Raw genomic sequence first — 16,440 nt, forward strand, 5'->3', positions numbered from 1 at the left:
GCAAGGCGCTTTGTGTCTAGCATCTAAACGCGTGCCTCATATAAGAGACATACTTGCTTTTCTGCCTTAATATTAAACTAATTTCAGCACTCTGGCAAGCTGTGATCATGACCAGTTTGAAACTTTATTTTGTTCAAAAGTAGTGTAAAAGTCAATACTCCAAGTTGTAGACAACGAGCATGATTGGTTTGCTGCCAATATTTGGCTAGCCAAATATTGGCAATACCAGGACTTGCCAACTATTGGCAATTTTATGTGAGATAGGCAAGACAACTCGGTAACCAACCAAGCAGTACCCAATATTTGGCAGAATGCCAAACATTGGCATGCCAATTTTTGGCACCAAACCAATTATGCTCAACAATTTCCATGCATAAGAATAGGAACCATCCACCAAAAAAACTTAGAATAATTTGATAAAGAAATACAAAAGGTGGGTTCGTAAAAGTGGCCTGCCTCCCTCCCTCCCTCTCTCAAAAGATAAAAGAAACTGCCAATTAATTAGCGGTCTCATGTTTGGATTGCAGAGCAGACAAGCAAGCTATTTTTATGACTGAAAGAAGGCTAGTTCAAACCCCAAACCACTTCTGACCTAGTCTACACTCTGATAGGGGAAAAAACATGAAAGATCAATTAGTCCACATCCATTTCGTTATATAAGCATAGCCAAGTTAGAGAAAGGGAGCTGAATCATAGGACAGGCAGAAAAGGAGGCAGAAATACACAAAGAGATGGCAGCAGCCCTACCATGCCTAATCTTTGCAGCCACCCTGATGCTAGCAAGCATCAAGAGCAGCACAGCGTCCAGGATGGCAAAGCCTGGGTGCCAAGAAACATGTGGCAACCTCACCATCCCATACCCCTTCGGCATCGGTGAAGGTTGCTTCCGCGAAGGGTTCGATGTTTCATGTGAGAACAACAGTGTTTACAGGCATAACTCAAGCAGCAGAATAAAGATCTACGACATCAGTCTGCTAGGAGGGCAGGCCCGAGTCACCACCTTGATTGCATCCAAGTGCTTCAACAAGACAGGGGGGCGGGCCTGGTTAAATACGGGTAAGTTTTTTACAATATCAACCAAGGCAAACAAATTAACAGCGGTTGGATGCAACACCCTTGCATTCCTGGGAGGCTTTAACGAGCACAGAGTGGGAGCTGGGTGTTTCTCGATGTGCGCAGACAAGCGAAGTGTGGACGGAAGTGAATCAGTGCTCTGGAATGGGCTGTTGCCAGACATCTATTGCGCCAAACCTCAATTTCTCCAATATAACATTCGATGATAGATTCGACAATTCTGAGGTGAGTGGCTTCAACCCATGCAGCTATGCTTTTGTCGCCGAGCAGGATTGGTTCAGGTTTGAGGCTTCTTATCTTGAGGATAATAAATTCAAAGAGAAGTTCAAGGATGGAGTACCCACTCTGCTTGACTGGGTTGCTGAAGATGAATACTGTGATGAAGCCATGAAGAACATGTCAACGTATGCCTGCATTAGCAAGAATAGCCGGTGCATCACGTCACCAAATGCTACAGGATATCTCTGCACCTGCAACAATGGTTTTGCAGGCAATCCATATCTGGAATAAGGATGCCAAGGTTGGTAACTCACTTCCTTCTTTTGGGTTCACCTCGAGTTATCTCTGCATCGATCTCAAGCTATTTCTCTGTTCTTGAATTATGTGTGCAGATATCAATGAGTGCAATTTCCCAGATGAGTATCCTTGCCATGGAATTTGCAGTAATATAATTGGGGACTACGATTGTAAATGCAAATCTGCGACTCAGAGTGCAGATCCAAAGAGAAAAACCTGTGACCCAATTGCAGTTTCAGAAAGAGCTAGATTAACAAAAATGTTTGCAGGTACATGTTCCAAATATCTCAATAGCATGGATAAGTCAAACTGATATAGCGCATTAGTGAAAGTAACATTTATTCTAGAAAGTATAATCTTCGGCATAATTTAAAAGATACTGATGGTAAATTACATACTTAAATAGTAGCCAAGTGCCCGTGTGTGACAATAGATCACACACAAAGTTCATAACATAAAACAATGCGGAGTTTCTTACAATTGGATGTCATTGGTTGCTTGTACTTCACAACAAGAACTCAAATTTTCCCCGCAAAAAAAAAAACTCAACTTTGCACTAAAAATAACTATTTATATTAAAGCAAAAAAATGAAATATATCGAGCACAAATTTATCATTTAGCCAATAATAGTACCTCTCATTCAAAAATAATTATTTGTAAATATGGAAGCTGTATACAAATTTGCATTGGATCAACAAGCCACAGATAATCATGTCAGAAGCCAGAGTAACACACATATTTGCAGCTAATCTCATCGTCCAAAAAAATTGGACACTTACACATGCATGCATTGTATTAGTTGTAGTAATGACTAGAGACAATTTTTAGAACATGGTACATATGAACCCAATGTTTTTAACTTTGCAAAAATCGTGATGCATTTATGCACAACAAGTTTCCACAATTTTTCCATATCTCAATTTCATAACTTGTACTGTACAGCAATTTGTTCCATATCTCAATTTTTTCTTACTTTTGCACAGCTCGTAGATAATCATATTTTTCCACGATTTTTTTCTGAACGCCATTTTCCTGATAACGACAGCAGAAAACCACTAAAAACACAAAAGGCTGAAGGTTGCCATATACTCCCTCCGTCCCAAAATAAGTGTCTCAACTTTGTACTAACTTTAGTACAAAGTTGTACTAGAGTTGAGACACTTATTTTGGGATGGAGGTAGTAAATAATAGCTGCATATGCTACATTAACTTACATGCAGATCGTATGCCCACTTTTATCATCGCATAAGGAACAAACGCATACCTATTTATGCTCTCAAATGTACTAAATGATAAAACTATTTAGTAACCCGTCCTTATGTTCTAAAGAAAGCAGTAGAATTTCCCATTTTACGTCTGAGCATGTGCCTCAAACTAAATCTTGTTCTAATAACTGAAAGAAAATTGTCCTCCAGGCTAATTAAACAATTATGCTTCCAGTGTGCTCGGGGCTTTCTACCCCCTTCCTTTCTTCTTTAATACAAAGATACACAACTCACCTGCGTGTTCAAGAACCAAAACTGAAAGAATGTTATTCTTGGCAGGTATTTCAGCATGTGCAGTACTTCTCCTTATCTGCATTTTTGCACTCCTGATTGAATGTCAGAAGAGAAAGCTGGTGAAAGAAAAGCAGCTTTTCTTCCAACAAAATGGTGGCCTGCTATTATATGACCAAATCAGGTCAAAGCAAGTTGATACAGTGAGAATATTCACAAGGGAAGAACTAGAGAACGCAACAAACAATTTCGACTCAAGCAGAGAATTAGGAAGAGGTGGCCATGGAACTGTTTACAAGGGAATTCTCAAAGACGGCAGACTGGTAGCCATAAAGCGCTCAAAGGTTATGAACATGGACCAGAAAGATGAATTTGCGCAAGAGATGGTTATACTTTCACAGATAAACCACAGGAATGTGGTAAAGCTTCTAGGATGTTGCTTAGAAGTGGAAGTCCCAGTGTTGGTCTATGAATGCATCCCAAACGGCACCCTATTCGAGCTGATGCATGGTAAAAACAGAAGATTTCCCGTTTCACTGGATACTCGTCTCAGGATAGCTCAGGAATCTGCAGAAGCATTAGCATATCTGCACTCATCAGCATCCCCTCCCATAGTTCATGGAGATGTAAAATCTCCAAACATTCTCCTAGGCGCCAACTGCGCAGCAAAAGTGACTGATTTTGGAGCATCAAGAATGCTTCCTACGGATGAAATACAGTTTATGACAATGGTACAGGGAACTATAGGTTATCTTGACCCTGAATACTTGCAAGAGCGTCAACTAACAGAGAAGAGTGATGTTTATAGTTTGATGGCGCTAGATCTGGAAAGTGGTAGATGATAATAAATTGCTTATGAAATCATAGATTGTAGCAGAGATTGAATTTAATATTTCGTGCCATAAATGTCATGCAAAAATGTGTCATTTTGTTTTTAATTGTAACAAACCTCCTGGCATGAACAGCAAACTTCTATGTACCATGATTTGAAGTATTCCAGTATGCCTAAAAAAGCAGAGTTGATATATTTTGTTTTTAATTGTAACACACCTCCTTACATGAACAGCAAATTTCTATGTACCATGATTTGAAGTATTCCAGTATGTTTAAAAAAGCAGAGTTGATATATTATGTAATGTTTTTTGAGCTATCATCTTCCTCTAGGAATCTAGTGAACAGTTCTGTAAAGGCTCAGATATGCACCTCCTGTATATATCTTCAACACCTTCTACTCTTCAACACCAATTTTACTTTACATCATGCAAACTGGTGATAATAGATTAAAAAGAAATTCTAGTATTTTACAATCACAAAAGTGAATGTGAATCAAACCTCAGAGCAGTACGGAGGGTGCAAGAACTTGTAGGCACTTAAAATTAGGATTGAATCGAAAAAAGAGTATCTACAAGTAACAATTTTTCATATGAGATTTATTGCACCAACAGTGGATAGTACAATAGAAAAGGTGAAAGGTTATACAAAAAAAATTATTCTTTATTTTCCCCTTTCACTAAGCATAAGCAGCATGCCATTTGTGCATTAAGATGATGTATTAAACCTTTCAGATAAATAACAAAAATATGTCTGGAGAAACCAATAAATCAGAGCATAAATGGATAAGATTGTGTGCCTTGTGCACTTATGCTGCCAACAAAAGGCTAGAAACAAAAAAAAAATTGGGGGGGGGGGGGGGGGGGATTTGTACATGGCATGTATTTTTCAGATATATTTTGTTAATTGGGTAATGGTCACTTTGTGGTAATAAAAAATAAGTGATGAACAAGCCACGCACCTCACTCTTGTTATCAGTCATTGCTTCAAGGAAATACTGCCATTTCTAGCTTTTCATCTTAGAAGTGCATCATGGATATGGAGACTTTCTTATGCATGTTCCATGTTGTTATACAAAATCTGACCCATACAAAAAGGATCGGCACAACATGTCGGAGGGGTAAAAAACCATAAGAATTGCCAAGTTCTAGTATCCAATAGTGTTACAGATAATTTCAGAAATAACAAACTAAAACACTGTGAAACACAATCAGAGGTTGTTAGATGGGGTAACAAGCTTTTCTCGGCAAAAGCAATCATAGCACATCCCTCCGCGAATATACAACAACAGACGACTGAAGGTCTCTGTCAATCTTGAAGTGGGAATGGAAAAACCTCCTAACCTGTCAACCATGACACATGTTAATGAGTCCTTATCAACGAGATAAGAAAGGAAAAAAATGGCATTTAGTATAAAACTGAAACTGATCGTGCAATGTAGTACGGCTCATCCATTTCACTGAAAGAGATGTAACAATAATTGTGATAAACAATTAACTATGAGAATTACAACAAATGATATCCTAATGGTACTTACTGTTAAGAATTTTGGAAACTAAGACTGTTCTCTTTGGCGAAGACAATGCTCACAATGTAGAAGCAATTGGAAACTCAGGTTACATACTTTTATGCTTATTATCACCATTTCATAAGAAATACTTTCTAGGAAGCCAGAAAATAATGTTCTTAGGAATAGGACTATAGGTGCGTGCTATTCAAATCCACCTGAACCTCACAAGAAAAGGACAAACATTCAAGTATGACCTCTCTTTGACAATAGTTTTCTTTTTTTAACTGTGCCAGCTAGATTGTAGCCCTTGTAGAAGAAAAGGGTAGTCAATATCATATTTGTTGAAGCAAGTATATGGTATGGTTCTTTGCCTGCCTTCCTTTCAAGTTGTGCTTGCTATGAGTGTAATTTGACTGCTAATGCGTAAACAAAAATGAGCATTTGCTTCTCAAAAAGAAAAGGACATTGTTACTAAGGTGAAATGGCATACTACCTCTTGAAAGGAATCGCGCAGAAGCAACTGAATAACATGTCTTTCTTCAGATTCAAATAACACAATGTGACTGAAGGAAGATAGATTTCCAAAAACCTCACCCACAAAATCAAGTGGGTTCATGAGGAAACGGTCTGATTCATCCAGGGTCCCTTTATTATCACTGAGAACATGAAAAATTAAGTCAGGGGTCATTGACTATGTCCTTTGGCACAACATAGTAACATCAAATATCAAATCTACTTGACTAGAAAGAGTAAAAAGACAACCACCTGGGAGTACAGTCCAAAAAGCGCATAGGTAGGCTGCTATGTAAGGTAGAGTAATAAGGCGTCGAATGGCAAGGCATGAGAAAGAGGACACCCTTAACTCTTTCATTATGGGCTTCTTTTGATAGATAAAACATGACATCTTCAGTTCCTCTCTGCCACAACAAAAATTGCAGATAGCTATATAAGAACATATCAACAGGTGAAAAAAGATCTTGGAAAGGAAAACTAATCAGAGGTAACAGCGAAACAAAGTATTCCATAGAACAAGTTTTCCGTACAAAGTAATACGATAAACATCAAAAACAAGGCAATGTTGACACATACACACAAAGAGAAGGGCTTACTTGATGGAACAGGGACATATATAAGGCCATTGGAACATTGGTTATGATGAGAAGAATAACAGAAAGTTGCAACCTTGAAAAGTATCTTTTCCCATGCAGATTTTTACCCTTGAATTGTGAAATTGCAGCTAAGAAGTAACCCGAGAACATCAACGCTAAAGGTAGCACTGGAAGAACAAACCTGTGGTATCCAATCTATTATATGAGTGTGAATAAAGAAGATATTAGTTGATTCCAAGAACGGTATACACTAATGAGAAGAGGCGAATACCTGAACTCTTTGTGTCCAAGTATGCTATAAACACCTAATACCCAGGCAATTAGACCTGAAAGCCTCCATTCTCGAGACTTTATGACCCCAAAAACTGAAAGTGGTAAGAACGTCCAAATCATAGATGGAAAACCTTGGGTGAAATACCAGTGGAAGACGTGTGTTCCATAGTAATCTCCTCCTGAAGAAAATAGGTTGAATTTCAAAAAATTAAGTGGCACTATGACCCGGGAACCATACATCCACCAATCAAGGAATGTTGTTGCTGCAAGGACAATGGCCCTGCATAAATATGAAACAACAAGAAATTTCGCATGGAAGTTTTGTCAGTTGTGACAGGAAAAAAAAGGAACCAAAAGAAGAAAGATGTGACTGTTGCCAATAAAGATAACTAATGACAATATAACATTCTAAATTTTTACCACTTCATCTTACAACTCTGACTATAAGCAATCTGTCTTGCTGCTACCCTACGAAAATTGCACCTCCCCACCCACCCAAATCCAGTGAAACAGACCAAGAAACGATACAGGAAAGGCATAATAAAAGAGTCTACCAAGTATGACATGAGTTTAATGATGACTTCTTACCCTATGGGAATGACCTCAAGAAACAAAAATCGGCATTTCGATTTTATATAAATGAAGTCCAAAAGACCAACATACAACCATGTTATGGCACTTGTTGGCCGAATGGCGCAGGCCAAGGCTGCTATGAGTAGTGCCACTTTTCTTGAATGAGCACTTTGGTAGCTGGCGGCCTTCTGCTTTGAAATAACTGAAATTCCCTTGGAAGACTCGATTGCAATAAACCAATAATAGAGTCCAGCCACAGTCAAAACTGTCTCCAAGCTGTTTGATAGAGTCCGTGTAATGCAGAAAAACATGAACCAGTTCACCAACTGTGAAAATAACTGTAAATGATTTGTTAAGGACGCCATCCAGCAGGTAACTGCAATAGTTACTCGTGAAAGTGAAATTATATCAACACAGATGAGTTTAAGGATACTGTCCACTGGGCAACATGCTCGTTGAAAATAAGTTTGGAGAGTTTATATAAGTATAGATCTCCAAACGCTGCAAATACTGACTGTAGAAGCCGTGGAGCCATCACCTACAAAAGAAGCGATTAAATGGATAAGAACATGCTCCCTATATGTGGAAAATGGTAAACCTGCTAAGTTACGATGGAGAGGGTGGGGAAGGGGGTATCTGGGCAGAGGTTTACTAGCCATATTAAATCCGCTACCCAACTAGCTATAATCAATAGAAATAGAATACACATTCTGTATGTTCTGGGCGACATTGGCAACAGAAAACAAAATGAATAAGGAATGTAATTACCCTCTTACCGAACATAGCCTATTCAAACTGAGGTCTCGTATTCCTGGACATGGCTCTCATTCTACCGCTAGAATAGCAGAACCTATGTTCACCGACAGTTCAAGCTCCCCATGACTTGTGACTAAAAATCACATTTCTCCCCTCCAAGTGATATTTGCTCAAAAATATATCTAGCACAGACACTCTATCGGTTTCATTTCAAAAATGCTGGGGTAATTACCATGAACCACGGGGTATCGAGGTGGAGAAACGCCAGAAACTTGTAAAGGGCGGCGAAGATGAGCGGGTGGAGGTAGCCTCGAAGGCCCCGCTTCCACTCCCAGGTGAGGTGGCCGTACCTGCAAGAGCAGCAGCCAAAATCATCCAACGCGGCAGCAATCTAGCATCGAAACTGCAGGATGAACGAGAGCCGAGAGGACGGGGCATCCCATAGCGGAACGGGACTGTCTCGCGCTGTTGAATGGGGACAGGGTCGTCCGATCCCGATCCGGCTAGCGTGGCTAGCACCCGCGGGATGGGGGGCATGAGCCGGCGGCGAGCTTACCCGAAGGCGACGCGGTGGGCGACCTCGAGGCACTGCCAGTGCTCGTCGGGGTTGAAGTAGGTGCGCACCAGCAGCGCGTTCACCGCGCGGAACGCCAGCGCGAGCGCCAGCACCCGCCGCTCCGGCCACGGCCGGATCTGCGGCGCCTTCCCCGGCGACTGCGGAGAGGCATCTCCTCCTCCCTCTTCCGGGGGAGGCGGCGGGCCGAGGGCGTGAGGTCGCCTGCGGTGACTCATCGCGGCGGCACTCTCGGTCTCTTCTCCGGCGCGGCTGCGAGCAGAGGACGGGGGGATTGGTGAGGCTGATGCATGGGCCGGTACGGGAACGAAGGATGGTGCCGCATGGGCTGTTCGATTGGCCCGTTCTGACTCGCTGAAAGGGCTAGCGAGATGGGCAGCCCACCAGCGCGGATCCCACAGAGTACACATGTATTAGAAAAATATTAAACATGTATTAGAAAAATGTATTAGATATATAACAATAATGTGTATTGGAAAAGAGTGAAATAATGGAGAAAATCAAAAGGAAAAATATATGAAAACAAGAAAGAAAGAAAGAAAACTCAAGAAAAATGAAGGAAAAACAAATAAAACCTAAGAAGATCAAAGAAAAAAGAAAAAACCAGTAAAAACAAAGAAAGAAACAAAGAAAAACTAGTGGAAAACAAGAGAAAAAACTTTAAAAAAAAAGGAAAGTAAGTGGAAACCCGACGTATTTCCTTCAAATAGTTTCTGCCCTTCTAAACTAACGTGAACTCCATTCTGTCTTAGTGCCTACCAGCAGCTTGGAAGGAAGTACGAAAACTGATGTTCGAATGTCGCATGCGCTATTTTTCTCCCTACTTTATTTGTTTTAAATGCACTAAGACGTTTGCAGTCAAACACTGGAACGCAATGGGTCCGACCTGTTCCCAGGCCTTGTTCTCGCGTGACATATGGAACGCTCATCCGAATTTTTGGACCAGATGCGGAATGAGGTGAGACCGCAAAACTAGACGGACGATACGGAATCACTCACCCCTCGCAGTCTCGCAACCCTAGCACCTCACACTCCCTGGTGCGCCGCCTCATGCGGACCGGTTACCCTTCAAGCGGAAGTCAGGTTCGCGAGTTGGGCTGGCCCAGGCGCGCTAATATGTCTCTTTTTTTGCTTTGTTTTTTTCTTTTGTTTGCACTTCCAAATATTCAAAATAAATAAATTACAAAATCAGGGCATTTGAAAAATGTTAAATGTATCTAGAGAAAATGTTTATCACCTATGCGAAAAATATATGCAAAAAACTAAAATTTGCATGAAACAATTTGATCACGTATTTAAAAAATGTTATCAAGCATTTGAAATAATGTTGAACAAGTATTTGAAAAATGTTAATCAAACATTTGAAAAAAATGTTAAATGTGTATAGAGAAAAATCCAATCATATATTAAAAAATGACAAATTGTTTTCATCATGTGTATAAAAACTGTAAATCAAGCATTTTGAAAAAAAACAAGTATTTGAAAAATGTTAATCAAGCATTTGTGTTATGTTAAATGTGTATAGAAAAATTGAACATGTATTAGAATAATAAAGAAATATGTTGGTTATTTTATATAAAAAATTTAGTCAAGCATTGAAAAAATGTTGAACAAGCATTTGAAAAATTGTTAATCAAGCATTTGAAAAATGCTAAATGTGTATAGAAAAATGTTGACTGTGTATTAAAAACTGATGTAAAAATTTGATCATGCATATAAAAATGTTAATCAAGAATTTAAAAAAAACTGAACAAGTGTTTGAAAATTTTAGTCAAGCATTTGGAAAATGTTAATTTCTGTGAGAAAATGTTGACTATGTATTAAAAAATTAATATCATTAGAAACTGATAATCAACCATTAAAAAATGTTGAAAATGTATAGAAAAAATTATGACCATATATTAAAAAAATGTCAATCTTGTACTTTAAAAATGGTAAAACTATGTATAGAAAAAATGTTGACCATGGATTACAAAAACATATAATTTGTATTGGGAAAATGTTCGACAAGTATAAGAAAAATGTTGTTGACATATACAAAAAAATAAAGAATAATAACCAGAAGAACAAAGAAAACCCAAAAATACAACAAAATAAAAAAAGAATGTAAAAACAACAAAAGAAATGCAAAAAAATATTAAAAATGAAGCAACAAAATCCAAATATTCAATATAAATATAGTGAAAAATCAATCTATCTAAAAAATAAAAATGTTAAATGTGTATAGAGAAAATATTTATCACATATTAGGAAAATGTATGCTGGAATAAAATAAACAAGGAAAACCGTAAACGAAACAAAATAAAAACGAAGAAACAAAATGCAAAAAAGAATGAAAAAAGGAAAGAACAAAATAAAACAAAGAAAATGGAAAAATGCAGAAAAGATCGACTACCAGCAGGCCTCCAAGGCCCACCTTCTCCTATATGAAGCCATTTGCCATAGAAAAAAAAAAGACTTTCGGAATGAAGTGCTGCTGTCTCGAGGCAGAAGCTGGACAGGAGCACTTTTGCTCTCCGGCATAGCGATTTCGCCAGGGATACTTCCCATCAGAAGGGGGAAATCAAAGCCATTGTCATCACCAATGTTCCTCTCATCATGGGAGGACTCATCTCCATCAATATCTTTACCAGCACCATATCATCTCCAAACCCTAATTCATCTATTGTATTCAATCTTTGTCCCAAAATATCATATTGGTACCCGTGGGTTGCTAGTAGTGTTGATTACATTTTGTAGTTGATGCTAGTTGGTTTATTTGATGGAAGATCATATGTTCAGATTGTTAATGATATATTTTATCTCCTATGATCATGAACATGAATATGACTTGTGCGTAGTTTCGTTTGTTCTTGAGGACACGGGAGAAGTCTTGTTATAAGTAATCATGTGAAGTTGGTTTTCGTTCAATGTTATGATGATATCTTATGTTGTTCTTCGTCTAGTGGTGCCGTGTGACTGTCGACTACATGACACATTACCATGCTTGGGCCTAGAGGAAGGCATTGCGGGATTTCATAAGTAAATGATGAGTTACGAGAGTGATAGAAGCTTAAAACCTAGTTTATGCGCTATTCAGTAGGGGCTTATTTGGATCCATGCTGTATAAAAGGGGTCCTCTTCCCCAGGAAGACCTACTTCTTCTCCATTGTTCGACTGTTGCCCTAAAGTTCAAATTCGCCTGATCTCCCTCCCTAGCCATCAAAACTTGTTGATGCTCTAGGATTTGGACGAGAAGGCCTCGATCTACACTTCCATCAAGAGAATTTTGATTCCCCCGCTAATCTATTGCGGATCTTGTTACTCTTGGGTGTTTGGGCACCCTAGACAGAAGTGGCCACCTCGGAACCACGTTTTATTGCCATTAAGTTGTATGGTGGTGCTGGGAGCCTTTAATTAAGTTGTGGAGAGAGTCTCAACCTTGTTTGTAAAGGTTCTATTGCCGTCTTCAAGTGCACCACTTGTGGAATCACGACATCTTTCATTGTGCGATGGCGTGAGGAGAATACAATGGCCTAGTGGCTTCTTGGAGAGCATTGTGCCTCCACACCGCTCTAATGGATACATACCTCCCCTTAAAGGGAAGGAACTTCGGGAACACATCCTTATCTCCACCTATTCCACTTTTGGTTACTTCTAACCTTTACCCTGTGCAAGCTTATATCATGTTCTATCTTGTGCTTGGTTGTGTTGTTGTTTTTGTTGTGATCACTGTTCAAGATATCTTCCGATATTCCGATATATCGGCCGATTTATCGCATACCCGTGTCTCATCGATAAGATAAAACCGCCGATAAATCATCCGATATGGTGATAAATTGGTTGATATGCCGATAAACTGGCCGATTTACCTCTTATCATGGGTCGACCGATAAGTTCCCGATAAGCGATATCCCCAACATTGGTTGTGATTGTCATATAGGTTGTCCACCTAGTTGTATTTAGACAACCTGTTTTGCGGTTAAGCCTAATTTGTTAAAAGAAGCTAAAAATTGTTAGTCGCCTATTCGCCCCCCCTCTAGTCAACTATATCGTTCCTTCCACTGCTTTCTATTGTTATTCATGGTGGGTATACCTTGTGAGAGGGACTACGATGGAGTGTATGAAGTGCTACCGAGAGTCTAGTCCATGAGAATAGGTGGGCATGAGAGCCTCGTAGCCTCCACCTTACATGCACATTGAGGGCCTAGGGTTTTACAAAGAGGGGATGCGATCTAGGCCACTGCCGACTTATGCGCCTTCCCTCCCCTCCGAGCTCCTTCATGTCGCCAGTCACGTGGTGGGCCTCATGGGCCCTTGGGCATGCCTACTACCGGGCTCCTCGGAGATGAGCCATCCCTGGTTTGTTACACCGTCAATGACCATCTAGTACATGAAGAAGTAACTGCACAATTTAAGGTGTGTTCGGGATTGTGTTTAAAGTGCACCTTAACAAGTTGTTATTCATGGCCGAAAGACTTGCATGTGTTGGATGATGGTTGCCTACCTTTTGGCGTGGTAATGCCCCCTTTCTAATTTTTCCATGCCAATGTTGGTCAACCTAGGGTAAACAAAAGCCTGGCCGAAATTCCAGCTAGCCAATGTTTTGGTAGGAAAACCTTATCATAAACCAAAACACATTGTCTGCACCATCCATGAAGGGAGGAGATGATTCGTGAGGCTCAAGATCACACCAAAAGCAACTATGATTCTAGGCGAAGGATGCATGCATGTTTAGTTTATGTACAATCTAGACATTATTGGGGAACGTAGTAATTTCAAAAAATTTCCTACGCACACGCAAGATCATGGTGATGCATAGCAACGAGAGGGGAGAGTGTTGTCTACGTACCAACGCAGACCGACTGCGGAAGCGATCACATAACGTAGAGTAGTCGTACGTCTTCCCGATCCGACCGATCCAAGCACCGTTACTCCGGCACCTCCGAGTTCTTAGCACACGTTCAGCTCGATGACGATCCTCGGGCTCCGATCCAGCAAAGCGTCGAGGAAGAGTTCCGTCAGCACGACGGCGTGGTGACGATCTTGATGTACTACTGACGCAGGGCTTCGCCTAAGCACTGCAACAATATGATCGAGGTGGAATTTGGTGGCAGGGGGCACCGCACACGGCTAAGGAACGATCACCAAGGATCAACTTGTGTGTCTAGAGGTGCCCCCTGCCCCCGTATATAAAGGATGAGAGGGGGAGGGCTGGCCGGCCAAGCAAGGGAGGCGCAGGAGGAGTCCTACTCCTACCGGGAGTAGGACTCCCCCCTCCAATCCTATTCCAACTAGGACTCCAAGGGGGAAAGAGAGAGAGAGGTGGCCGGCCACCTCTCCTAGTCCTAATAGGACTAGGGGAGGGGGGGAGGCGCGCAGCCCTCCATGGCAGCCCCTTTCACCTTTCCACTAAGGCCCATGTAGGCCCATTTGGCTCCCGGGGGGTTCCGGTAACCCTCCCGGTAATCCGGTAAAATCCCGATTTCACCCGGAACACTTCCGATGTCCAAACATAGGCTTCCAATATATCAATCTTTATGTCTCGACCATTTCGAGACTCCTCATCATGTCCGTGATCACATCCGAGACTCCGAACAACCTTCGGTACATCAAAATGCATAAACTTATAATAACTGTCATCGTAACGTTAAGCGTGCGGACCCTACGGTTCGAGAACAATGTAGACATGACCGAGACACGTCTCCGGTCAATAACCAATAGCGGGACCTGGATGCCCATATTGGCTCCTACATATTCTACGAAGATCTTTATCGGTCAGACCGCATAACAACATACGTTGTTCCCTTTGTCATTGGTATGTTACTTGCCCGAGATTCGATCGTCGGTATCCAATACCTAGTTCAATCTCGTTACTGGCAAGTCTCTTTACTCGTTCTGTAATACATCATCTCACAACTAACATCTTAGTTATAATGCTTGCAAGGTTTATGTGATGTGTATTACCGAGAGGGCCCAGAGATACCTCTCCGACACTCGGAGTGACAAACCCTAATCTCGAAATACGCCAACCCAACATCTACCATTGAAGACACCTGTAGTACTCCTTTATAATCACCCAGTTACGTTGTGACGTTTGGTAGTACCCAAAGTGTTCCTCCGGTAAACGGGAGTTGCATAATCTCATAGTTATAGGAACATGTATAAGTCATGAAGAAAGCAATAGCAACATACTAAACGATCGGGTGCTAAGCTAATGGAATGGGTCATGTCAATCAGATCATTCAACTAATGATGTGACCTCGTTAATTAAATAACAACTCTTTGTTCATGGTTAGGAAACATAACCATCTTTGATTAACGAGCTAGTCAAGTAGAGGCATACTAGTGACACTCTGTTTGTCTATGTATTCACACATGTATTATGTTTCCGGTTAATACAATTCTAGCATGAATAATAAACATTTATCATGATATAAGGAAATAAATAATAACTTTATTATTGCCTCTAGAGCATATTTCCTTCAGACATAGCTTTTAATTTTGTATACATGTCAACATTATCTTGCAACCTGATACTCATGTCCACTAAAATAAAAGATTAATAAATTTCTCCTTCTTGGATGGCTACCCATGCTCCATAGCAACCTTGTTTTCTTTCCTACAAACATCGACCAAAAATGCGCAACCACACATTTGGATAAAATACCGGCTAGCCAAATTGTTTGTAAGGTTGGCTCAAACCAAACATAGAAAATTTGAGAGAAGATGAGGAGACGCAAAGTTTGGCTTTAGGCTATAAGTGCTCCCAACATCTGTGCACTTGTGGATAAGTTTGTGATGCGCGGGAAGTGATTTTGGCCGATATATCTTAAGTGTACGGCATGAATTATGAGGGTGATAATGAACGATCTCGGGCAACCGTAGGCTAGGATAAAAGACGCGTTAGGTACAAGCATTGACGTGGTGTAGTAACTGTGCTCAATTGTTTTGTCGCCTTTCTGAGCAACCATGTCTGTTAGCTATTAATTCATCTTTGGTTTGTCAAATGTCATTTGCCATTACTAACAAAGGGAAACAAACCGATGGGCGATTAGCATTAATGATGCTAAGCTCAGTTTCGTTAGCATAATCAAAGTAGGTTTGTTATCGGTTAATGAAAGTACCATTGTCTTGATTATAAACACATCAATAAATCGACGACCACATGCACTTAAGGACAACAATAATGGCTACCCACACGTGCCAAGTCATGAAAGCGTTCCAGTTAACCAAATGGACTATTCGAGCAAACCTAGCATTGCTCACTGGTTTAGCCACTGACTTGAGTGCATGCAACACATATTATCGGCCCACGTAATGAGTACGACAACAAAGTACAACGACTAATGATATACATGCTAATACTAGGGCAACATGGGGTAAAACATGACATGCACATGGTCATAGCGTTTGATTCATCTCCTCGTTTACTCATGCATTAACCATTAGGAGGGTCAGGTAGTTACGGAGGGCAATATATTCATTGAAACTATGTACTTGCACATGAATGGAGATGATGAAGAAGCGATCCATTGATGATGAAAAAAGTTAAGATACACACCCTCCCATTTAAAACATATTTTCCACTTCGCACACTTGCAAAAAGGACAAATATGCAACGATGTGAGTGCAAAGGGGAAAACAAACTAAAACTAACAACTTCAAAAACATCGAAAAAGTGTCTCTAGAGGATTATTTATGCTGTTGGATACGATCCACCCCGCCAAACCATGATTGTACTTGGG

General features: G+C 40.4%; 1 protein-coding gene and 1 pseudogene across 1 annotated transcript; one reads left to right on the plus strand and one right to left on the minus strand.

The window, feature by feature from the left end:
• The first annotated feature begins 731 nt into the window (after positions 1–731).
• LOC123131691 (wall-associated receptor kinase 2-like) lies at positions 732–4,114 on the plus strand (annotated as a pseudogene).
• Positions 4,115–4,899: 785 nt separating this feature from the next.
• On the minus strand, positions 4,900–8,991 carry LOC123131692 (mannosyltransferase APTG1). The gene is made up of 9 exons (XM_044551367.1): positions 8,696–8,991; positions 8,372–8,489; positions 7,817–7,921; positions 7,399–7,721; positions 6,809–7,090; positions 6,538–6,718; positions 6,194–6,345; positions 5,922–6,084; positions 4,900–5,261 (listed from the first exon to the last, which is right to left on the minus strand). The coding sequence occupies exons 1-9, from the start codon at positions 8,929–8,931 to the stop codon at positions 5,175–5,177; spliced, it is 1,647 nt and encodes a 548-aa protein (XP_044407302.1). The 5' UTR covers positions 8,932–8,991; the 3' UTR covers positions 4,900–5,174.
• Between the last annotated feature and the right edge of the window lie 7,449 nt (positions 8,992–16,440).

Source organism: Triticum aestivum, chromosome 6A, assembly GCF_018294505.1.
Source record: "Triticum aestivum cultivar Chinese Spring chromosome 6A, IWGSC CS RefSeq v2.1, whole genome shotgun sequence".
Lineage (NCBI taxonomy): Eukaryota > Viridiplantae > Streptophyta > Magnoliopsida > Poales > Poaceae > Triticum > Triticum aestivum.